A 20,766-nucleotide genomic window follows, 5' to 3' on the forward strand; every position below is an offset into this window, starting at 1 on the left:
CAGCCCACACAAGCGCTTGTGAAGGCTGCAGACAGGCTTCCTCCTAGGAAAAAATCTTCAAAGTCCCAGGAGAAGCACTTTTACCCATAACAGACATGTTTCCGCCTTCAACTTCAAACAGATGGGAGGCTGTTACAGAAATGTGACACAGACAAAGAACATCAGGGGACAGTGGCTTCCCACAGAGTGACAGAAATAGAAAGAGGGTCATGTGGGAATTGAAGGCCACCCGGGGGCCAGTCCTGCTAATGACCCTGATCACGGCTGGCCTTTTACTGCTCTCTGCCTCTGTTCTCTCACCTGCACCCCAAGAAAAGTCCCTGTCCACTTCCCATGGAAAAGAAGGGAACCAATTCTGAAGTCACCACTCCAGGTTTGGGTTCAGTTTCCCTCTCTACTACTGCCGGTTTCCTTGTCCTTAAAATGAGAGGAAAACTGAACCCACACTCAATGTTGTTAAGAGGATTAAATGGTATAATGTCTACGAGAGGCACTCGACGAATTTCAAATGTAGTAACATGGACAAAAAGGCGTAACATGAAAACATTTTTGTGATATCTTGCATGAACACAGGAAATAGCGATTCCTAAAATTAGAATCTAAGTCAGAAATCAGAGGTTAGTTAAAAGTTGTAGGAGGAATAAATCCTTTTGCCCTTGAATCACTTGTCATGTTCAAGTCAGAGTGCCTGGGTATTTGGAATTTAGCTGCTTAAGTAATGTTCCAACATGCTCTAAGAGGGCTGCTCCTATAATCAGAGATTTTGAGAGTAAATAGTTTTGGGGAATTTGGCCCTTCACACCCACCTCACACCGTAGCTAATTCCCAAATAAGCGTCAGGTCTGCCTTTGTCCTTGGCTGACCTCCACCCTCCCTAGTTCAGGCTTCACCAGGAGAGAGCACAGCGATTGGCCAAGGACCTGGGGGCTGTGTGCTGACACCACTAGCTTAGGTTGGTGCTAACATTCTACACACAGCCGTGCGGTCAGTGAACATGGGGCCGGGGATGCACTTCTATACCCGCAGGTGGGTGGGAGCAGCTCAATGGAAGTCACGGGGCACCAGGTCGGCACCGTGGGCTGCTCCTCAGCAAAATGTGCCACGGAGGGAAAAAAGCAAAGAGAATGTTGGACTTAATGGATTATTTTTAAAAGGAAAAAAAGAAAAAGAGGTAAAAACTGCCATGATCAGCTTTCTTTTACACTTGGAACAATCAGTATGGAATCAAACCTTCCATGATGCTTTTCCGGAGCCAGGGCAGCAGCAGCTCTTCCCTGGCTTCCTTCCTCTAATTACTCAGGAACCAAAGCTGGGTGGCAATTTGCACTCATCTGCATATAAACCTGCAGGGTTTTAAATATTTTGGTTTTCAAAGATCTCTAAAACTGAGATGATCAAGGAACTGGGCCTAGTGGGTTTACCCAACCTGAAGTGGGTGCAAATGTCACTAGCCAGTCCAAATTAGTGAATCATTTAAATTAAGCATTGAAGAAACATTCAAAATGCCAGTATGAAAAATGCTGGACAATTTTCAAACACACAGATAGTATGCACACTCTATTTTATAAAGCATATTTTTATTTTATTTTTATTGTTTTTCCAGTTTTTCCCCTCCCCCTGCAGAGCATATTTTTAACTGCAAACACTGTGTAGAAGAACACCACGTCCTTGGTCTTGTGCCTGGTGGTGGACCCACTGTAATGAAATGTCCCCTCAGCAGGGGCAGTTCCAAATTCAATATGATGACATTATGTTGTACATGGCACTCTACCACTATTAGGCAACGTTTCTCTTGACTTGGGGTTATGGCATCACTGTCACATGTGACAAACTGCACATGAGCAGCATGTGAGAAAACTGCACATGAGCACCCAAAACACCCAGAGCCCAAGGTGGGTGCCCTTCACCCTTGCCAACAGCATGTGAACATTACCTAGACAACTAGACAGACAGAACCCAAACTCTCAGATGTCTCTGTTGCCCATTTGTCTGCTCTTAGGAAAGAATTATTCAGCCAGTGTAGCCAGCCCCAAAAAGAGAGGTGAGAGGTGAAGCCAAGATGGAGGAAAAAGCTTGGACCAAAGCACTCTCTTTGAGTGCATTCTATAGCTAACCTCAGTACGTTTTCCAGTAAGGCAGATGGAGAGTATCCAACTAATAGGCCTGTGCTGTTTTGCTTATTTATTACTCTGGGCAAGGATGGTTTCTCTGTCCTAGAACTGGCAACAGGGCATTTGCTAAAGGACAGAATATTGTCCTAGTTTTCTATATCTACCCAAAAATGACGACTGTTTTTTAAAAAGTCCTTGTCATGCATGATGACACCGTGCTGTAGGGGAAGGGATGTCTCCAGGCAACAAAGATCTGACTCTCTCCTACCCTCCAGCATTCAAATGCCAGACTGCTATCAAGACTGTGGCTATTTTAACACCAATGACGCCATTTTCCATTGATGCCTTGAGGACACAATGTGAGAGGATCTTCTCTGAACATCGCACAAAGCCAAGCGGATCAGCAGGTGGGCATACAGAGGGCATGAGGTCTACTCACTCTTTGGTCAGAAGAGGACAGGACTTGAGCAGGAAGCGCGAGAGCCCTGAGTCCTGGAAGTAGAGGTCAGGCGGGGCTGTGGGGCTCTTCAGGTTCAAACACCGGACGATCACGTACAGCACGGCAGCCACTGCGGCCAGCTTCACCCCGTCGAACACAGCCGGGAGCTCGGGGGTCTCCAGCATGGCATTCATCTTGATCTGGGGAGCACAGGCACATGTACAGTGAGGCAGGGTGAAGCCACCACCCCCGCCACTTCAGAGGTGTGTCCTGCTAAGAGACAATGCCAGCAATGGCATGCCATGATTCAGATGTGCCACAGGGTCCTCCCAGGAAGACACCATCAGCCCCGAACAGCCACTAACAGACTGGCAGCCACCCAAACCATACGCAGTCCTGAGCGCTGATAAACCGAGTGCTGTGTTGTTTGCCTTTTATAATCTCACGAGCATTTCCAAGCTAAGCAAATGCTGAGAATCGTGTCCTCTTGAGAGGCAGGAGTAGGACCAGGGAAGCACTTTGCTTTCTGTTAACAGGCCACCTCAAATCCCTCTGTAGACTTAATCTGCACCTGGTGCACCAGGTGTGTGTTAAGTGTTGTGTTTACAGCCTTGGACAGAAATATAGAATGGGATAGCTGGTGCCACCAGGTGTGGCTGCTGCCTGCTGGCCCTGCCCTGTTATTTTCAGAGCAGGCTGAGATAAAGCAACCTCAGCCTGACCCGCCATCTGTTCCACAAAGGCGCCCTGGGGCTGAGTCCAGTTCCAACTCAGCCCAGGTTGCAGCGGTCCTGGCTCCAGAGGTTTCAGGCAGTGTGAAATGAGCTCAGCCATTTTTTTTTCCTGCAGAAGCTACCCAGCTGTAGCCATTAGTGCAAAATTAGGCTAAAAGTGGACTAAATTCAACCACTAGACCAAAATTTAAAATTGGAGTACAGCAAATGTATACATATTTTTGGCTTTTGCTCTCCTAATATTATAGGAGACCAAATTTATTATTATATATAAAAATATTATTATTTTGCTCTAATATACATCTTTTGAAGCAGCTTTATCTTATATACAACACACATACACACACACACACACATCCTACTCCAAACATATAAAACCCAACATCCATAACAACAAAAGCAACATCAATAAAAATCCAGTATTTTCTTAGCTGCTCAGCAGAAAACAGAACATCAGCTATTACCTTAAAAACCAGGGAAGCCACAAGCTAACAAAAAAGAGAAAATGGTAACTCTCACAGCCAAGGTAGCTATGGCAACAGCTGCCCCTGGAATGGTTTCAAGTAGCCTCTGCTAAAAACAGTCACCACGCGAGCTCTGGTAGCCAGCGTGTCCAACTAGCAGGACAAAACAATCTCCAAAAAACGCGTTTGGGATGTAACTGACTGAACTCTCCTGAGGCCTACAGCAAGTCCTGAGAGGACTCAAAAACTCTTTTCTAAAATCAAGGTGACTTTGGCAAAGAGAGAGCCTGAGTACACTGCAGACAATCTCGGGCAAAGGTTCCCAACTCAGTGAGGAAAGGAAATTGAAGATCACACTTCCTTAACTAGCCTTCCACTATCACGGCAAGAAAGCAATTTTTAAAAACTTACCTGACACAATTTCAAATCAAGGCTAGACCTCAGAATATACTCTCAGCTACACAGAACTTTTACCAGCAAACAGTTTTCTTAAAACTTAACTTCTGATGATGTGTCACCTCACTCCTGGTGACATCCCCTGAAAGCTGCCTGTAACCCCCTGAAGCAAGGATCCTTCACTTGGGGTCTGTGGGTTCCCTATGGCAGCGGTCCCCAACCTTTTTGGCACCAAGGACCGGTTTCATGAGTGATGATTTTTCCATAAACCAGGGCAGGGGGGCAGGGGGATGGTTTGGGGATGATTCAAATGTATTATGTTTACTGTGCACTTTATTTCTATTATTATTACATTATTAACCTCTGTTAATGATAATCTGTATTTGCAGCTGCTCCCCAGCGCTAGCATCACCACCTCAGCTCCACCTCAGATCACCAGGCATTAGAGTCCCATAAGGAGGGCGCAACCTGGGTCCCTCCACGCAGTTTACAGTAGGGCTCGGGCTCCTGTGAGAATCTAATGCCACCGCTGGTCTGACAGGAGCTCGGGCAGCAGCGCGAGTGAGGGGGAGCGGCTGCAGATACAGACGAAGCTTTGCTCAGTCATCCACCACTCGCCTCCTGTCATGCAGCCCAGTCCCTAACAGGCCACGGACCAGGACTGGTGCCGGTCCACAGCCTAGGCACTGGGGATCACAGCCCTACGGGATTCTACGGTCCAAGACCCTCCTGAAATCATAAGTGAAAGTGTGCACATGTGCGGTTTTCTGTGGAGAGGGTGTGCAGTTTTAATCAGGTTCTCAGCGGGGCCTGTGGCCTACAAAAGCACACGGCGCTGCACTGAGATGCTGGATGGGTTTACCCTGCACCTACCATCCCTCACCTGTGGGAGCAGCAAGCCACGTGTGCCAAACTGATGTTAAACAGATATCCACAATGAGGCAAATACAGATTTTTAAATCTCCACTTAGTAGTGGAGGGCCAAAACCAAAATCCATCAGAAATTCCAAAGTTTCTCTGACTATAGGCTGGTAATATGGAACTTAAATAGAAGTTCTTCCTTGTCACCTTTGTTGGAAAGATAACAGGGCAATGCAGTAAGTGGTTTTTACAAGTTTTCCTGTTGGCCTAGAGTAGACTTAATGAACTAAAGAAATAAAATAAACAGGTCCTTCCCTTCCCACTTCTGTTCACTGTTTCCTACATAAGGGGGAGCAGAGAGAAGCAAAAATAAGAGTCTTAGCAACACATACCTATGTCACTTATTCTTCTCACTGCAAATGGGAACTTTTCTTGAAGAGTTGTACAGCTGGGCTGGTCAGATCTCTTTTTCAAATTAACCTAAAAGCTGAAAAGAATTGAATAGTGATGTTTTAAAGAATGAGAAAGAAGCAGTTTAATTGAAACACAGCACAGTCTAAGTTCCTCTGTATTTAAAATCTTTAGGGAAAAAGACAATTTCTTTAATTAACATGTATGCCACACTCTTGGCCATTTGGCCATTTCAACAAGTCTGCTGGGGGAGGCTTCGTGAATCCACCAAGACTGACAGGCTCTCTCTGGTTTCCAGGACAAGTTCTCTGCTGCGTTCATAATTCTGGCTAGAGCAAACTCACGCTGCTTTTACCCTTCATCCCACAACTAATATTCAGAAACGCCTAACAGGACAGGTATCATCCCTATGTGACCAATGAAATAACCTAGCAAAGCTCTGCATCAAGACAGTCCAGCCAGTTGACTCATTCGTTCTCTTCGAAACATATAGCAATTACAGAAAAAAAATGAGCTGAGAAAAGTAAAAGGGCACAGATGGTATCAAAACCAAGGTACCAAACCAGGTGGCTCACGCCTGTAGTCTCAGCTACTTGGAAGGCTGAGAGGGAGGACTGCTTGAGCCCAGGAGTTTGAGATTAGCCTGGGCAACACAGCAAGACCCTGTCTCAAAAACAAAAAAACATACACACACGCAAACAAACAAAAACCAAGATACCAGAAACAGAACAGGGCCCAAAGCAATGGGTGGGGGGTCGCATTGCCTGCCAGGTCTCGGTCCAGACTGAGGGCCAGAGGCTGGCTGCTTAGGGGCACCAGGAGCTAAAAGTGCTCACTGTGAGACCAGGGACCAGAGCCAAGCCTACTGTGGGAACCTGCTAATGGATCTATGGCTTCCAAAGCAGCAGAAGAAGCAAAAAAGAGAATATGGGGGAAATAGCCAAAGTTTATGCAGCACTGTGTATGTGCCGAGCTCTGTTCTTCAAACTTGACATGCGCTAACTCATTTAATCCTTCCCACACCCTGGGAGGTAGAAGCTATTCCTACCCCATTTTACAGAGGAGGAAACTGAGGCATAACTCGCCCAAGGTCACACAGCCATCAGGTAGAAAAGCCAGGATTTGTATCTGGCCACAGAGACCTTCCTCTTAAGCACCACACTGTGCTGCTTGAAGGCAGAAGAGCAGAGAAAGAGAGGAGCGAGCGAGCGGGAACACAGACAGTGCAGGAAACACACACACACACACACACACACACACACGACACCAGGGCTTGCCCGAGTCACACAGCTGCAAACAGCAGAGCTGGGATTCAGCCCAGGTTTCTTCTGATTCTACCACACCAAAATGACCTAAGAAGAAAACGAAAGCCAGCTGAAGGACAGAATCTATTAACCTTCGGAGTAGTCTTGCCCACTTCAGATTCTTACTACCTTTTCCTATTCTGAGACAAATCAGTCACAGAGGACCAAGCTGTGATGAGGAGGGGCCCAAAGAGCAAAGTCTCCGGCTGCATCACAGGCCACTCGACCTCGCCAGGATTGCTGCCAAATGAAAAACGGGGCATGGACCAGATCAAAGATCCTAAACTGGCAGCCCTGGGTCGACTCTGCATTTAGCTGGCATTTAAAAAAAATTGAATTTATTAGTTATAAACACCAGGAGATTTCAGACAAAAAGCTAGATTTCTGGTTTCTCTTGAAAACAAAATCAAAAGATTTGCAAGACAGAGTCAGCATTCTCACGTGGCAAGAATGAGTGGAGCTGAGCAGCGGCCACCTCCTTTAGACGGAGCATGCTCTCTCCGGGTTGCCACAGTCTCCACCGCTCCCTATTCCTGTGCTCAACACTGACCCTGGCCCAGTTTAATCACTTATGGTACCTGAATGATCCCAGTAAGCATGTGAATGCAACCTTCGCAGAAAACCATCTAAGGTCCCTTCTAGCCCTGGATAAGTCTGTACTGACTGAATATTCAAAAAATATATTATCAGTATATGTATAAATGATAAACTCATAGAGAAAATTATGGAAAGGCAGAGTGGCAAAGTTCATAGGATAACAAGATATAGTACCTTTTATTTATTGATATTTACTAATACATTGATATTTATTTACACTTTAACTCTTTCCACAAACTATCTGAGATGGCTTCAGTGAAACACCCTTACTGAGTATGCATGCATAGAGGAAGACTCGGAAACGGGCAGACTGCTGCTTGCCTCCCAATAGTAAATTTCCCCTTCATTTTTAGTAACAGAAACCTGGGAAATTTGCCTAGCTGAAAAATACTTCATACCCCAGCCTCCCTTGCAGCTATGTGACTCCATGTGACTCGATTCTGGAGGGGCTGGTCTGATTTCTGGGGAGGCTCCTTAAAAGGCAGGAAGTTAACCCTTCTGCCCCTTTCCCTTCCTGCATCCCTGGGATGCAGACAATACGGCTGGACCTCCAACAGCCGTCTTGGGCCATGAAGTGACCTTGAGGTCACACTAGGAGCCCCATTAAGAGGACAGCAGAGTAGAAAGACAGATGTCTGAGTCCCTGACAGCTTCATGGAGCCATTATATCAGATCTAGACTGCTTGTCTCAGGATTTCTTTTACATGAGAGAATAAACAGACGAAGCCACTGTGACTTCTAGACTCTTTTACTCTGCAATTTCTAATGAAACTGAAGGAAATATTATATACCCAAATCTTTATGGATGCTAAAATGCCTGGGTTATAGAGCATTGGCAATTTCACTTTTTTTTCTATTTTCCAAAATTCACAATGACTATAAATATTTTTGTCATTACAAAAAAAAGCTTTAAAATAGCAACTATGGAAATTTAAGAAGAAATTTTAAAACCCTGGACAAGGAAAATACATATGTCAACATACATAACAAGTGTGTATGTGATTAAGCTTAGAATGTCTCTGAGCTTTCTGACTGTCAGGGGAAAAAGGAAAACCCCGTCAGCCTATGGTTCTCTAAAATGGAAAGAAAGCTAACATATATTGTGCTCTTATTTCCAGAAGCATGACAGATACTCAACAGAAACAGGGCTTTTTTTTTTTTTGCCACAGAATTATTAAAAAAAAATGCAGGACTTTATATAAGGGGCCTTGAGTGATGTGATAGACAGTGTCCTCCCACAACTTTTTTTTAATAGCAAATGCAGTAGAGAATTAATTTCCTCAACCCTTGAAAAATGCCAAGGTTTTAAAATTCAATTCAACTCAGGGAAGGCAATCCTAGGAGAGATTTATAATTACTGTGGTCCAAATGTGCAGCCTTGTCCAAGGCTCTAGCCTGACGTCCTGAGGAGCAGGCCAGTCCTCCTGCACGTCCCTGGGGACACCACGCTTGAGTTTCAGCAGGACTAAGGACCTGACTACCTCTCATGTGCCCAGCATTTTGCAGACAGCAGTTAAGTAGAATTCTCATTTTAACTGGGGAGAAAAGAAGTTTATGTTAAGACTATATGTACTTTAGAAACTCGAAGACGAGAATAATTAGTCCAGGAAAGAATTAACTAGGGAAGGAATTACGGAGCACCTAGATCTAGAACCTGGCCTTAGTGAGTGAAGTACAGTTGGCCTTCCTTATCTGCAGAGTCAACCAACCTCGGATGCACAATATTTGGAAAAAATAACAATACAACAATAAAAAATAACACAATTTTAAAATAAAATCAATATACTATAACAACTATTTATATAGCATTTACATCTTATGGATTATAAATAATCTAGAGATGATTTAAAGTATACAGGAGGATGTGCATAGATTATACGCAAACACTCCATCATTTTATATCAGGGACTTGAGCTTCCTTGGATTTTGGTATCCTCAGGGGTCTTGGAACCAGTCCCCCATGGATATAGAAGGATGACTGTATAGGATTTAGAAGCGTGTGTAAGTATGTGTGTGTGTGTGCACAGTACATACATATCTAAATATTAAACCAGGAATTAACAGGCAATTTTAAAACAAAAACTCTTCACATTCATTTTAACTAATCTCGCTACATTTTATTTTATGGTATTCTTTCTTTCTAAGTTTGACCTGCCACTAAATATTAATATTCTGAACTTGTTCTAGACATAGCAAACTCAGATTTCATTGCATTATTTCATGAGCCCCTCTTCCTTTTCTAGGCAGGTGAAATCCAGTTAAAATGAACATCAGGCAACTAGATAGGGAAAAGAAGTAACACAGAAAGGCAAGAGGGCTGGATATATGGAGGAGGAAGCTCTCCCCATGCCCACCCCCACCTTGGCTCCACCTCCACGATGGGCTGGGCTTCCTAGGTACCTAGCAATCCTTCCTCAGCAGCCCCACACCTCCCCCACCATTTTATGACTGCGATTGAATGTAGTCAGAATTCTATTTATGTTCTCTACACTAACAAAGGAACCCAAGGTGTTGCTAGATGCCCAATATCTCGTCATTAAAGGAACTCTAGCATTGTCCCTGGTGGTTAAGACATGCTTGACTGGTATTTCCACCGGTGGTGAAGACCTGGGCTATGCCTCCCATGACGACTCTCACTGCTCTCCCTGCTGAGAGCCTTATTTTAAGAAGGAGGCACAGACGCAGAGAGAAACAGGCCACTGTGCTGAGAAGCTCCAGTCTGGGGGCTCTGAGACATGGGTCCCCATGTCTGCTGTGCCCCTTCCTGGCTGGTGACCTTGAACAAGTCACTTAACTTTTTGAATCCTAAAGACCCCATCTGTAATATGAGAGGGTTAGATTAGAAGTAGATGATACCAAAGGTCTCTTTCAGGTGAAAATGTCTGAGATTCTAGGGATAGAATTGCAGCCCTTGGCCAAAGAGCACAGGAAAAAACTATTGCTGCACTTTGTAACAGAAAATGGCCCCTGTTTTCCAGCCTACTTCATAGACTGTTATACAATAAAATTCATAAGAACCAACAACCCTCACAGCCTTTATTTCTTTAAATAAATTAGTTATATATTTTCAGCTATGCCATTTATGCCAATAATTTCATCATATTTATCCCACCTGCATGGGCAGCCTTGGAATATCAATATTCACTGACAATACAAAACTTACAGTGAAGAAAGAACAAATTGAGCAGAGACCTCAGACACAGAAAACCCATTATCTGGTGTAGTGAGTTGAATGATGTCCCCCCACCCCCCAAAATTCACGTCTACTTAGAACCTGTGAATGTGACCTTTTTGGAAATCAGGTCTTTGCTGATATAATCAAGTTAAAATGGGGTCATACTGGTTAGAGGAGGTCCTAACACCATAACCCCAGGGTGTCCCTGTAAGAAGAGGGAAATTTGGACACTGAGACACAGACACACGGGGGAGAAGGCCACGTGAAGATGGAAGTAGAGAGCGGAGTGATGTGTCTACAGCCAGGGAACGCCAAGGACTGCCAGCAACACCAGAAGCTGGGAGACAGGCGTGGAACAGACTTGCTCTCAGAGCTCAAAAGCGGAACCAATCTTGCTGACCCCTTGATTTCAAACTGGTAGCTTCTGGAACTGTGAGAGAATATGCCCAGATTGCCTCTCATGACTCAGTAGCTCCACACTCCTTCCTTTAGAGGCTGAAGGACCTTTTGAAAGACAGAACCCTTGTTACTCAGCCAAGCTCCAACCAGTTCAGGTCAAGGTCAACTCTCTGACAGGAACATCCATAGACTACTTGTTAGTACAATGCAAACTATATTCTGCAAACAGATATTCACTGGTTTGGCTTTTTTGCCTCCATGATCCAGCTGTCAGAACCATCCTTTCCTTTCCTGATAGTTACAGCAAAGTGAGGAAGCCCAGAGATGGAGACACCTGTGGGGGTCTTTCTTCCTTACAACCCAAAAGGACCTATCATAACAAGCTTCCAAACTTATGTGGGTCCCACGGCAAATACCTCTCAAAAAAACCCAAAGCAAACCAAACCAAACCCCTAAAGGATCTCTCTGTTCCCATTCCAATCTGGTTGAAGGCATGGCTTCTGTTTAGGTTCCAGTCCTGCAGTGAGCTGGCCAGTGTGAAATCCAGCTACAGTGCTTGTTCTTGGGCAAGTTCCTTAATCCCTCTGGCCACCATGTGTAACATGTTACATATTATGTATTATCCGAACACATTAACACAGACAGAGTATTTAAAAACAATGCCAGGCACATCCATGTTGGTCTAGGCCTGTGTCCTCCCGCAGAGAGCTGTGTGGGACGGAGTCTCAGGGGTGCTCACGTACTCCGGGTTTTGACAGACACCTCTCCCACCACCATCACATACTGGAAGTGACAGGAAAGCCCTGGCAACGATAGGGCCAGTCATGTTTTCAAGAGATGCCAAGAGACATTTGTTTCTGAACATTAATCACTGAGCTAAGATTAATCACAAAAGCTAAGATGCTTTTGTTCAGCACCTTAAGCCAGGGGGCCACCCTAGAAGGTCAGGAGTGGGTCACCACACCTGACAAGTGGCTGGTGGCAGGGAGAATGGAAGCAACAAGGAAGGAGAAGCCTCTTGGTGATCTAGTCCATCTCTTACAAATCAGGTCCTACTAGGTGAAGGGACTGCCTGCAGTCACACACAATTTGGTAAAGCGGAAGTGGAGGAATTCACAGATACTTAAATAAGTTAATGGTAACGTTGTCCTCAGTTGCGTTCAGATTAGGACCTTGAAATTGCCTTTTTGTGCAAGCAAACTCACGTGACAACAGTTTTATTTAACCATATTCCTCCACAAAGCCATGAGGTCACACACTTAACCTGCTGGAATTTCAGAAAATAGCCTACAAGTTCCCAGGAAGAGGAAAGTTACCCAAGGCAGGAAAACGTAGACCTTACACTTAAATGTCAGGAATGGCTGCTGACCCACAAGTTTCCACAAAAGAGAGTCACCAAACTAGAAATATCTGGAGACTGAGTCACCAGTGCAACACGTACAGCTAACGGAGCACTTTTACATGTACCTGCTAAGATACCGGAGGGAAGCTGGCCCTTCCCATTCGCAAATAACCCTGCAGAAAGAGCAGGGCTTTCTACGAGACAACCAGTGGGAAAGCACTTAGTAAAATCACAGGCAAAACTGTATTCCTTACCACCGAGAAACCATTCAGTCCATACCTGAAAACAAACAAAAAAATCATAACCCAAGTGTTTTCCTCTGTGGAGATTTTCCATTTTCTAAGAGAACAGGCACCTTAAACAGTGAGATTTGATTGCTCTAAGCTTTGTATTAATATTAAAGAAAGCCGGGTGCGGTGGCTGTAATCATGCCTGTAATCCTAGCACTCTCGGAGGCCGAGGTGGGTGGATCGCTGCAGGTCAGGAGTTCGAGACCAGCCTGAGCAAGAGCGAGACCCCATCTCTACTAAAAATACAAAGAAATTATCTGGCCAACTAAAATATATATAGAAAAAATTAGCCGGGCATGGTGGTGCATGCCTGTAGTCCCAGCTACTCGGGAGGCTGAGGCAGTAGGATCGCTTGAGCCCAGGAGTCTGAGGTTGCTGTGAGCTAGGCTGACGCCATGGCACTCACTCTAGCCAGGGCAACAAAGTGACACTCTGTCTCAAAAAAAAAAAAAAAAAAATTAAAGAAAAAAACCTATACTGTAATTAAATTCTATAAATACCAAAAGCAAAATCTCAGTTTACCAGAACCCAACAAACTCAAGTGCCTAGTTTACTGGAATTTTTAAGAGAGGGGTACTACTGATGAGAACAGCATCTCCAGATTTATTGTACCAAAGAAACTTCCAGGGCATGTCCTGGGCATGGTACAGATCCCACCTACCCTTCCGTGTCTGCCAACAGGCTCCCAGAGGGAGGACACGGTGCTGGGGTGGGCTGGCACAGCCCTTGAGTGCAGAACCACTGACCCCATGGACTCGCCAGGGCAGGCGAAGACAGTTTCACCCGGAGCTGCAACAGAAAAGGACTTACAGCTACTCTCAGTTAATGAGAGAATAAAAACAGCTGGGAGTCCCCCCGTTCCTGAGCGTTCTGTTTTCCCAAGGCCCCCGGTGCCAAAACAGAGCATAGTATGAACACTGGGGTAACACACTCTTGGGCCCGTAATGAGTGCATCAACACGTGCAGCCTGTTCTAACACTGATGATCTTGCGTTTCACCATGGCAGGCGGCAAGAAGTAGATCTGTGGGAACCCTGAACAACGGGCCAATCCCCCCAGCTTCCCCAAAGGAGAGACTTACTCCTCTCCCAGCTCTGTGGCTCTCTCCTGACAAACCCTGTCAGCTGGGAGCAAGAGCTCCTCTCAGCGCTCAGCCAACTGACTCTGTAACACTGGGCTAGACAGCAGCAAAAGCTCTGGACACCTTGCCCTTCCAAGACTGAGAGAAGGTTCTAAGGACAATAGTATACAGTGTGCACAAGACTTTAAGGCCTGCTTTACTTATTTCTGTTTTATAAATATCTCAGATGCTGTGGGTAGAAACAGGATCTCCTGCCAGTTTAGAGCAGCAGGCTTGGAGGTCACATGGATTCCATCGTGACCAAGTCTTAGAACACCAGTGCTACCAACTAAATGCAGATAAATATGGAGGACTGATTTGCGCTCAGGCCCTTGGGCTAAAAATAAAAGCGTGTTGTGAGATAGTCACCGTATCTGGTGCTGAACGAGCCAGCCCCACCACTGGGGCTAATTATTTCATGGATGCCATGCACTATACTTCTTTCATAGCCCCCACAGAGGTTAGAATGAAGCTGATGCCTTTGGTACCTACAGAGAGCCGACTGGAACGTCAGAAGGAAGGTATAGTTTGCAAAACATTACCCCAGTGGTACTGACACTTTTTCAGTGGGTTCTGTCCTCTTCATTTACGAATGAAGAAGATATACACAAATCCATATATAATTACATACTAAACTCTGAAGTACCAACTATAAATACCAGAGGAATTCAAACAAAGGAGGCAGAAAGAAGAAAGAGGTAAACTCATAGCTGGGGAACCACAGAAGAGATGCAACAGAAAAGAAGGTGAGAAGGAGGGGTGGATGCAGACATCCGGCTGGGCTCACAGATGAGCCAAGGCCCAAGGATGCTGGGCAGGCAGGAGACCGGCGGACAGGACAGGGGGGTGGTTTGGGAGGAGGGGCAGTGAGTCACTGAGGAACAAAGCTCCAGCACTCCACTTACGAGGGGAATTCCAGATGTCAGCCTGGAAGATGGTGCCACACATGTGCTGCCTTGGCCGTGGGCCTTAGGCTGTGCACATTGTGTTGGTCATGAGGGACTGACGTGAGGATGTAGGTGGGAGAAGCATTTACTTGGCTACATGAACCCTGACTCATGGCTATGTTAGAAAATCACCGTCATTCGCCACTGGAGCAACCCTGCAAGCCCTCAAAAGCATCCACGTAGTTTTGTGCAACCTGCTGAACTAAACAAAAATCTTCACTGGGGCCCATCCCTTCCAGGCCCTAAAAATCATACCATTTCCTACCTACACATTTAGTAAGTACTCTTTCATAACTAGAACATTTTCTAGTCTCATCTCTACATAAAAATGATGATTCATATCTCTTTAATTTCTTTTTTCTTTCTTTCTTTTGAGACAGAGTCTCACTCTGTTGCCTTGGCTGTAGTGCAGTGGCATCATACATAGCTCACTGCAGCCTCAAACCCCTGGGCTCAAGCGATCCTCCTGCCTCAGCCTCCCGAGCACCTGGGACCACAGGCCTGGGCCACCACACCCAGCCAATTTTTCTATTTTTGGTAGAGACGAGGTCTCACTCTTGCTCAGGCTGCTCTCAAACTCCTGATCTCAAGAGATTCTCCCACCTCCGCCTCCCAGAGTGCTAGCCTGGCCTCTTTAATTTCTGTTGGGGATTCTGGTCTATGTACTTCTAATTCAATTATCATGTTTCAGTTCTACACAAATTTGAATTTAACGTGCTGAGCATGTAATGGGCATTCTGTAAATATTTACTGATTGAGTCTGTGGGAAAAGCATTAGCCTAAAGCATCACCATCGTGATCCTCTGAACAGAAGTTTCTTATCAGATTACATTACATTATCTATTACATTAGGCGGAAAGGTAAGGCCTTATGAGTAACTGCCACACCTCCGGGCATAAAAAGAGAAAGCTCAGTATCACCTGGGCTGTCAGCAGCTTTTGGATATTTTGAAGAACATCTCAAAGTTCAGGCAAATAACTATCCAGTGAAAGTTTCCACTTTGCATCGCTCAGAGGATGGTCTGTCCCATGCCATATTTCTTTTCCCCTTTTCCCCATTTGTCTAAAGAACATTTTACTAGGCTCAAAGAGTTACAAATCTACTCCAGAAACTGCTGTCTCACAAATAAAGACAATTCAAAGTGAAATCAGGCTGTTCTAGGTAGCCTGTTTTCACAGAAGGAAAGACCCCCAAAGAGAGGGTTGAAGGAAATCTACCCACTGATTGCCGGTATTCAGATGAATCAACTGAAAGACCATTAGAAGACTCATGATTTCTGCTACTCCTCCAACACATCCAATGCAACGAAATTGTGTATGGTGTTTTCCAACTGACATGAGCTTATTTGATGCTGAAAATATAAATTTGAATGCAATTAATCCTAGGTTAACCTCCATCAAGGGGTTGGTGGAGTTATATAATAAAATAAGGTTCCTTTTTAACACTAAGGAAAATGGAAAAATCCTTCCTCAAATATCTGTAGTATTTTGAAAACAAGTTTGTGGAAATAGGTCAGAACAACTGGTATTACAAAGATTTTTGATACATTGAGATGTTTTATGTTGGTGTGAACTGATGGCCAGGTAGAGAGGCTACTTGCAGGCTTTGGGGACAGACAGACCTGGATGAATCGCAGCTATAGAACTTACTGTTGTGTTGGGCAAGTTTCTTAACGTCTTGGCACGTTAGTCTCCTTACGCATTAAATGGGGATATTAAGGCCTTCCTTGAAGAGTCATTGTGAGGCATAAGCGAGATAGTATAGGTCACGCACCCTACACCAGAGCATCCTGCTATTACAATAAAAATTAATAACACAAACACATTGTAAATCTGGCAGTGGTATGCTCAGCAGAGAAGGCCAAGGAAGGATTCACTTCATCCATCCACCAAGGCTAGAGAATCCTAGTCCAAAGCCAAATGTCCAGGTCCTCAAGTCTGGTTTGTCTGGCCTCTGACTTGCCCATGAACAGCCACTATCAACTCAACTAAAGCACTTTCTACAGGTAACGCCTGGAGTTCTCACACACACGTTCCCTCCCCTATTCCAGACCGTTAGCTTCTCAACCAGCTACTCAGGCAAAATATGAAATCTGTGGACCACACATTAGGGATCTAAGCCTCTTATCCTAGGATCTAGTATTGCTCTTTAGCTCTGATACCATTATCTTTAAATTACTATATTGCTAAATGAAGGAACAAAACTAGATGATAAAAAAATTTCCCTATTAGTGTAGCTCCACAGTTTATCAAACGTTTGTGATTTTTAATACATTACCTCATTTACCCCTCAAACATGTCACAAAATGCACTTGTGCTGACCGTGGAGACCAAGTACATAATTTACTACTTACAAAGTATGTCCTCAGACATTACCTCATTCGGTACTCACAACAGCTATGTGACTTATTAATGCGAGCAAGGAAACTGAGGCCTGGGGCCCTCCCTGTGCCAGGGCCTGGGTAAGGCTCTAGGAATACAGAGAAACAAGGCACCCATGTATCCGAGAGGCCCCTCACAGAGCTGGAGGGATTCCAACCACTTCAGCCCCATGGACAGGTGCTCTATAAGGCCTCTTCCCATCCAAAGAGAGACTTAAAGAAATTTGCATTCCTCTTATAAGTTTGTTGGTGTCAAAGTCACAATTTCTCTTGCAATTTCAGTGCAACGTCCAGCATTCTATGTAGAATCAATAAATAGACTGATAGATGACATTAATGATAGACTGAGGGAAAGGGACTATGTTTCCTGAATTGGGAAAAATATCCTGGGCTATAATCTACTTGGCACTTTCCATCATCCCACTATTTAGAAGGGTACATTTGTCAATGTCATTGACAAGAATGAATGAGCACTTTATTTACATTATCAAAATAGAGGAGGGAAATGCAGCCAGGGTATTTGGAACCTGAGAAGCTAAAGTCTACAATGTGAGTACATACAGTTCAGGCCGTACAGGGAGCTGCAAGGGGCTAGAGACTCAGCAAGCATTTGCAGAAAGCCTCCTCTAGGCTGATGGTGGGGCACAGTGTCCAGGCACCAGGGAAGATGCTTAGGGCAGAGGCCTGGCATGGCATCCAGCAGAGGAAGGGCTGAATAAATGCTTCCTGAACAAATTTAAAAAATGAACATTTCCCAGCTCTGCAGACTCCAGTGCAATCACACGATCCTAGGAATATTGCGTTTTCCTCAATTTTCAGGAAGCAGTAATGATATAATTAGATACATGAGAAAAGTTAATAGGATGCCAAACAATACATGCAGAAATGTGCTAAATGCATCATTCCATGTTAGGTGAATAAAGCAAGGAGCAGAACAACATGCACAATCTACTGGCAGTTTCATAAAATGGAAAAAAGATATAGATGCCCACAACATTTTCTGGGACATGCATAAAATACCTCTTAAATACACACAAGATACTAGTAATATTCATTGCTTCTTGAAAGGAAGGTTTTTCATTCTTTACTGCATTATACCTTTTAAATGTTATACCACGTGAATGTATTACCTGTTCAAAGGTAAATAAATATCTCTACTGGACAAATTGCCCAGTTCCTCCAACAAATTGCAGGGAAAAGAAGAAAAGAAAAGAAAGAGGACCTGTAGTTAAAAGTGACATAGATGGCAGAACAACCAATCACAATGTGTGATCCTTGTTTGAATCCTGATTCAGAAAAATTAAGAAAATTAAGAAGACAAATACTTATGACATTTTTAAACAATTAGAAACTTGAACGACGACCATATATTTGCTGATATTAAAGAATAATTGTTAAATTTTCAAAGATTAATAATGGATGTTCAATGGATCTTTAAGAGATATCACAGAAATATTTCTAGATGCAACTATATAATGTTTGGGCACCACTTCAAAATTAACGTGGGCTGGGGAAGTGGCTGGCAGAACAAAGGACTCAGGAGGGTCATGGGTTGATTGCTGTAAAGCTGGTGATGGGCATGTGGGGCATGGGGAGTACACTATGCAAACCGTAGATCTTAAAATTTCCATAATGAAAAACTAACAAAAGCTATTCAGCAACAGGACAAATTGTCTTGGTAGTCAGTGTGGTCCAAGTGCACCACCAATTTTCAGCTGCAGTCAAGCCCCCATTGTCCCTGAGCAGGTAAGTCACCTGTGGCAAATAAGCTCCAGGCTGCTGGTAGCTGCTGCAATTCTGGCAAGTGTTTAGGTCATGCAGCTATCAGTAAGAAAACTTTATCACTCACTCCAAAAATAAACAAACTAAAAGAACCAGAGAAATTACTTTTGGAGGGCTTCCTTTCATTAGTGTGGACAGTAAGTGTTGGTTGCATATGCAAATGAGTGTGACAATGCACACTACTCCTCCGAGAAGTGTCTTTCCCAAACCTATACATAATTTTTGTCGTTATCCTTGGGAGTGTTTCCCAAGTTCTCCAAATCACCAGGGTTGAACAAAGAGGACCTCAAGGCAGAAAACCAATGATGTCAACTAACTCTTCAACTCAACTACTATTTCTAAAATGTTCAGCACATGGAAAGGAGCTGGGCATGACACAAATATGACGGAAACCTCTGTCCGCCTCACAGAGCTTAGATTCTTGCAATGGGGTGTTTCAAACTCAGGTGCCAAATGGCCCCCTCTAAGGGGAAAAACTAGTCCTGCCAGATCCCCCTAATTAAATTATTTTGTATTTGATTCTCAAATTTCAATTGAATTACTTTTATCCCATTATTATTTAATATTCTTTTAAATGTACAAACATAAAAATTAGCATAAACTCCCTTTAGCACTTTTATGTAAAACTTATGGAAACCAAAACAAATTTACAAATAAACACAAATAAAATTACTCAAACAGTAAAATTCAGATGAACTACATTAATGTAAGGAGACTGATACCATTTTTCAAACCTGAAATGTCTGATAACAATGTCAAGTCATTTCACTTTGCTTGATGCTATCATGTCTTTTCTGCGCTACATCCATCTCTGTATTTCTCTCTATAGTGGGGTTTACCTGGCTCCAACTCATCAGAAATTCATACACAAATGGGGAGAGGGAGGGGGAGGGGGAGAGGGAGGGGGAGGAGATGGGAGTGGGGGTTGTGTGGGTAGACCTTGATATCATAATTAGGTATCCCAACATTCCAGAATAGGCTTTTTTTTTTTTTTTTTTTTTTTTGAGAAACGGTCTTGCTCTATCATCCAGGCTAGACAGTGGTACAATCATAGCTCACTGCAACCTCAAACTCCTGGGCTCCAGGGATCCTCCTGTCTCAGCCTCCTGAGTAACTGGGACTATAAAGAGGCACCACCACGTCAAACTAATTTTTCTGTTTTTTTTGTAGAGATGGGGTCTCACGGTGTTGCTCATGCTGATCTGGAACTCCTGGCCTCAAGCAATCTTCCCACCTTGGCCTCCCAAAGTGCTAGGATGACAGGCATGAGCCACCAGGCCTGGCCTTAAAATATTTCCAGTTGTCATTAACATGAAACCAAAAAGTCTGAGTGTTCTTAATCTAATGAGAACTCAAGGAACCTCAAGAATATAACCTTAGTCCTGGACTGGGAAAGCCATCACACAAAGTGAATATGACGGTGCACAGGAGAAGGGCAAAAAGTGCCATGGGGACTTGGATGAGAAGTCACATTATATCTTAGGAACAATCTGTGCTGTCACCTGACATACTAAATCATGAATTTAATAAGTTTAAGCACGTTCTTCAAAAGGACTGATGTATAAATACCCCAAAGGGCCTTACTTAATTCCAGCAAGTCGCTGAGGTCCTGCCTCTCAGCCTCCTCCCACTCCTCAGTCCTCAAAGAACTATAACATGGCACTTCAAAACAAATCCAGACCCCCCCTAGAGTCAAAGAACAATTTCCAATATAAGTTTATATCACTAAAAGATGCTATCAGCTGGACATGGTAGGTCACATCTATAATCCTACCACTTTGGGAAGCTGAGGTGGGAAGATTGCCTGAGCCCAGGAGTTCAAGAACAGCCTGGGCAACAGCAAGACCCTGTCTCAACAAAAAATAAAAAAAATTAGCAGGGCATGGTGTTGCATGCCTGCAGTCCCAGCTACTTGGGAGGCTGAGGCAGGAGGATATAGCTTGAGCCCAGAAGTTTGAGGTTGCAGTGAGCCATAATGATGCCAGTGCTCTCTAGCCCGGGCAACAGAGCAAGAC

The 20,766-nt window shown here is 44.2% G+C and overlaps 1 protein-coding gene across 2 annotated transcripts in view; it reads right to left on the minus strand.

Annotated features, from left to right (window-relative positions):
- ABHD2 (abhydrolase domain containing 2, acylglycerol lipase) overlaps positions 1–20,766 on the minus strand; it is a 99,865-nt gene that overhangs the window by 72,845 nt on the left and 6,254 nt on the right. For both annotated transcript variants that reach the window (XM_045561729.1, XM_045561730.1), the window contains exons 2-3: positions 5,398–5,492; positions 2,551–2,750 (exon numbers count right to left, since the gene is read on the minus strand). In XM_045561729.1, the coding sequence (XP_045417685.1) occupies positions 2,551–2,744 (194 nt within the window). In that variant the 5' untranslated portion in view covers positions 2,745–2,750; positions 5,398–5,492. The remainder of the gene's footprint in view (positions 1–2,550; positions 2,751–5,397; positions 5,493–20,766) is intronic.

Source organism: Lemur catta, chromosome 9, assembly GCF_020740605.2.
Source record: "Lemur catta isolate mLemCat1 chromosome 9, mLemCat1.pri, whole genome shotgun sequence".
Lineage (NCBI taxonomy): Eukaryota > Metazoa > Chordata > Mammalia > Primates > Lemuridae > Lemur > Lemur catta.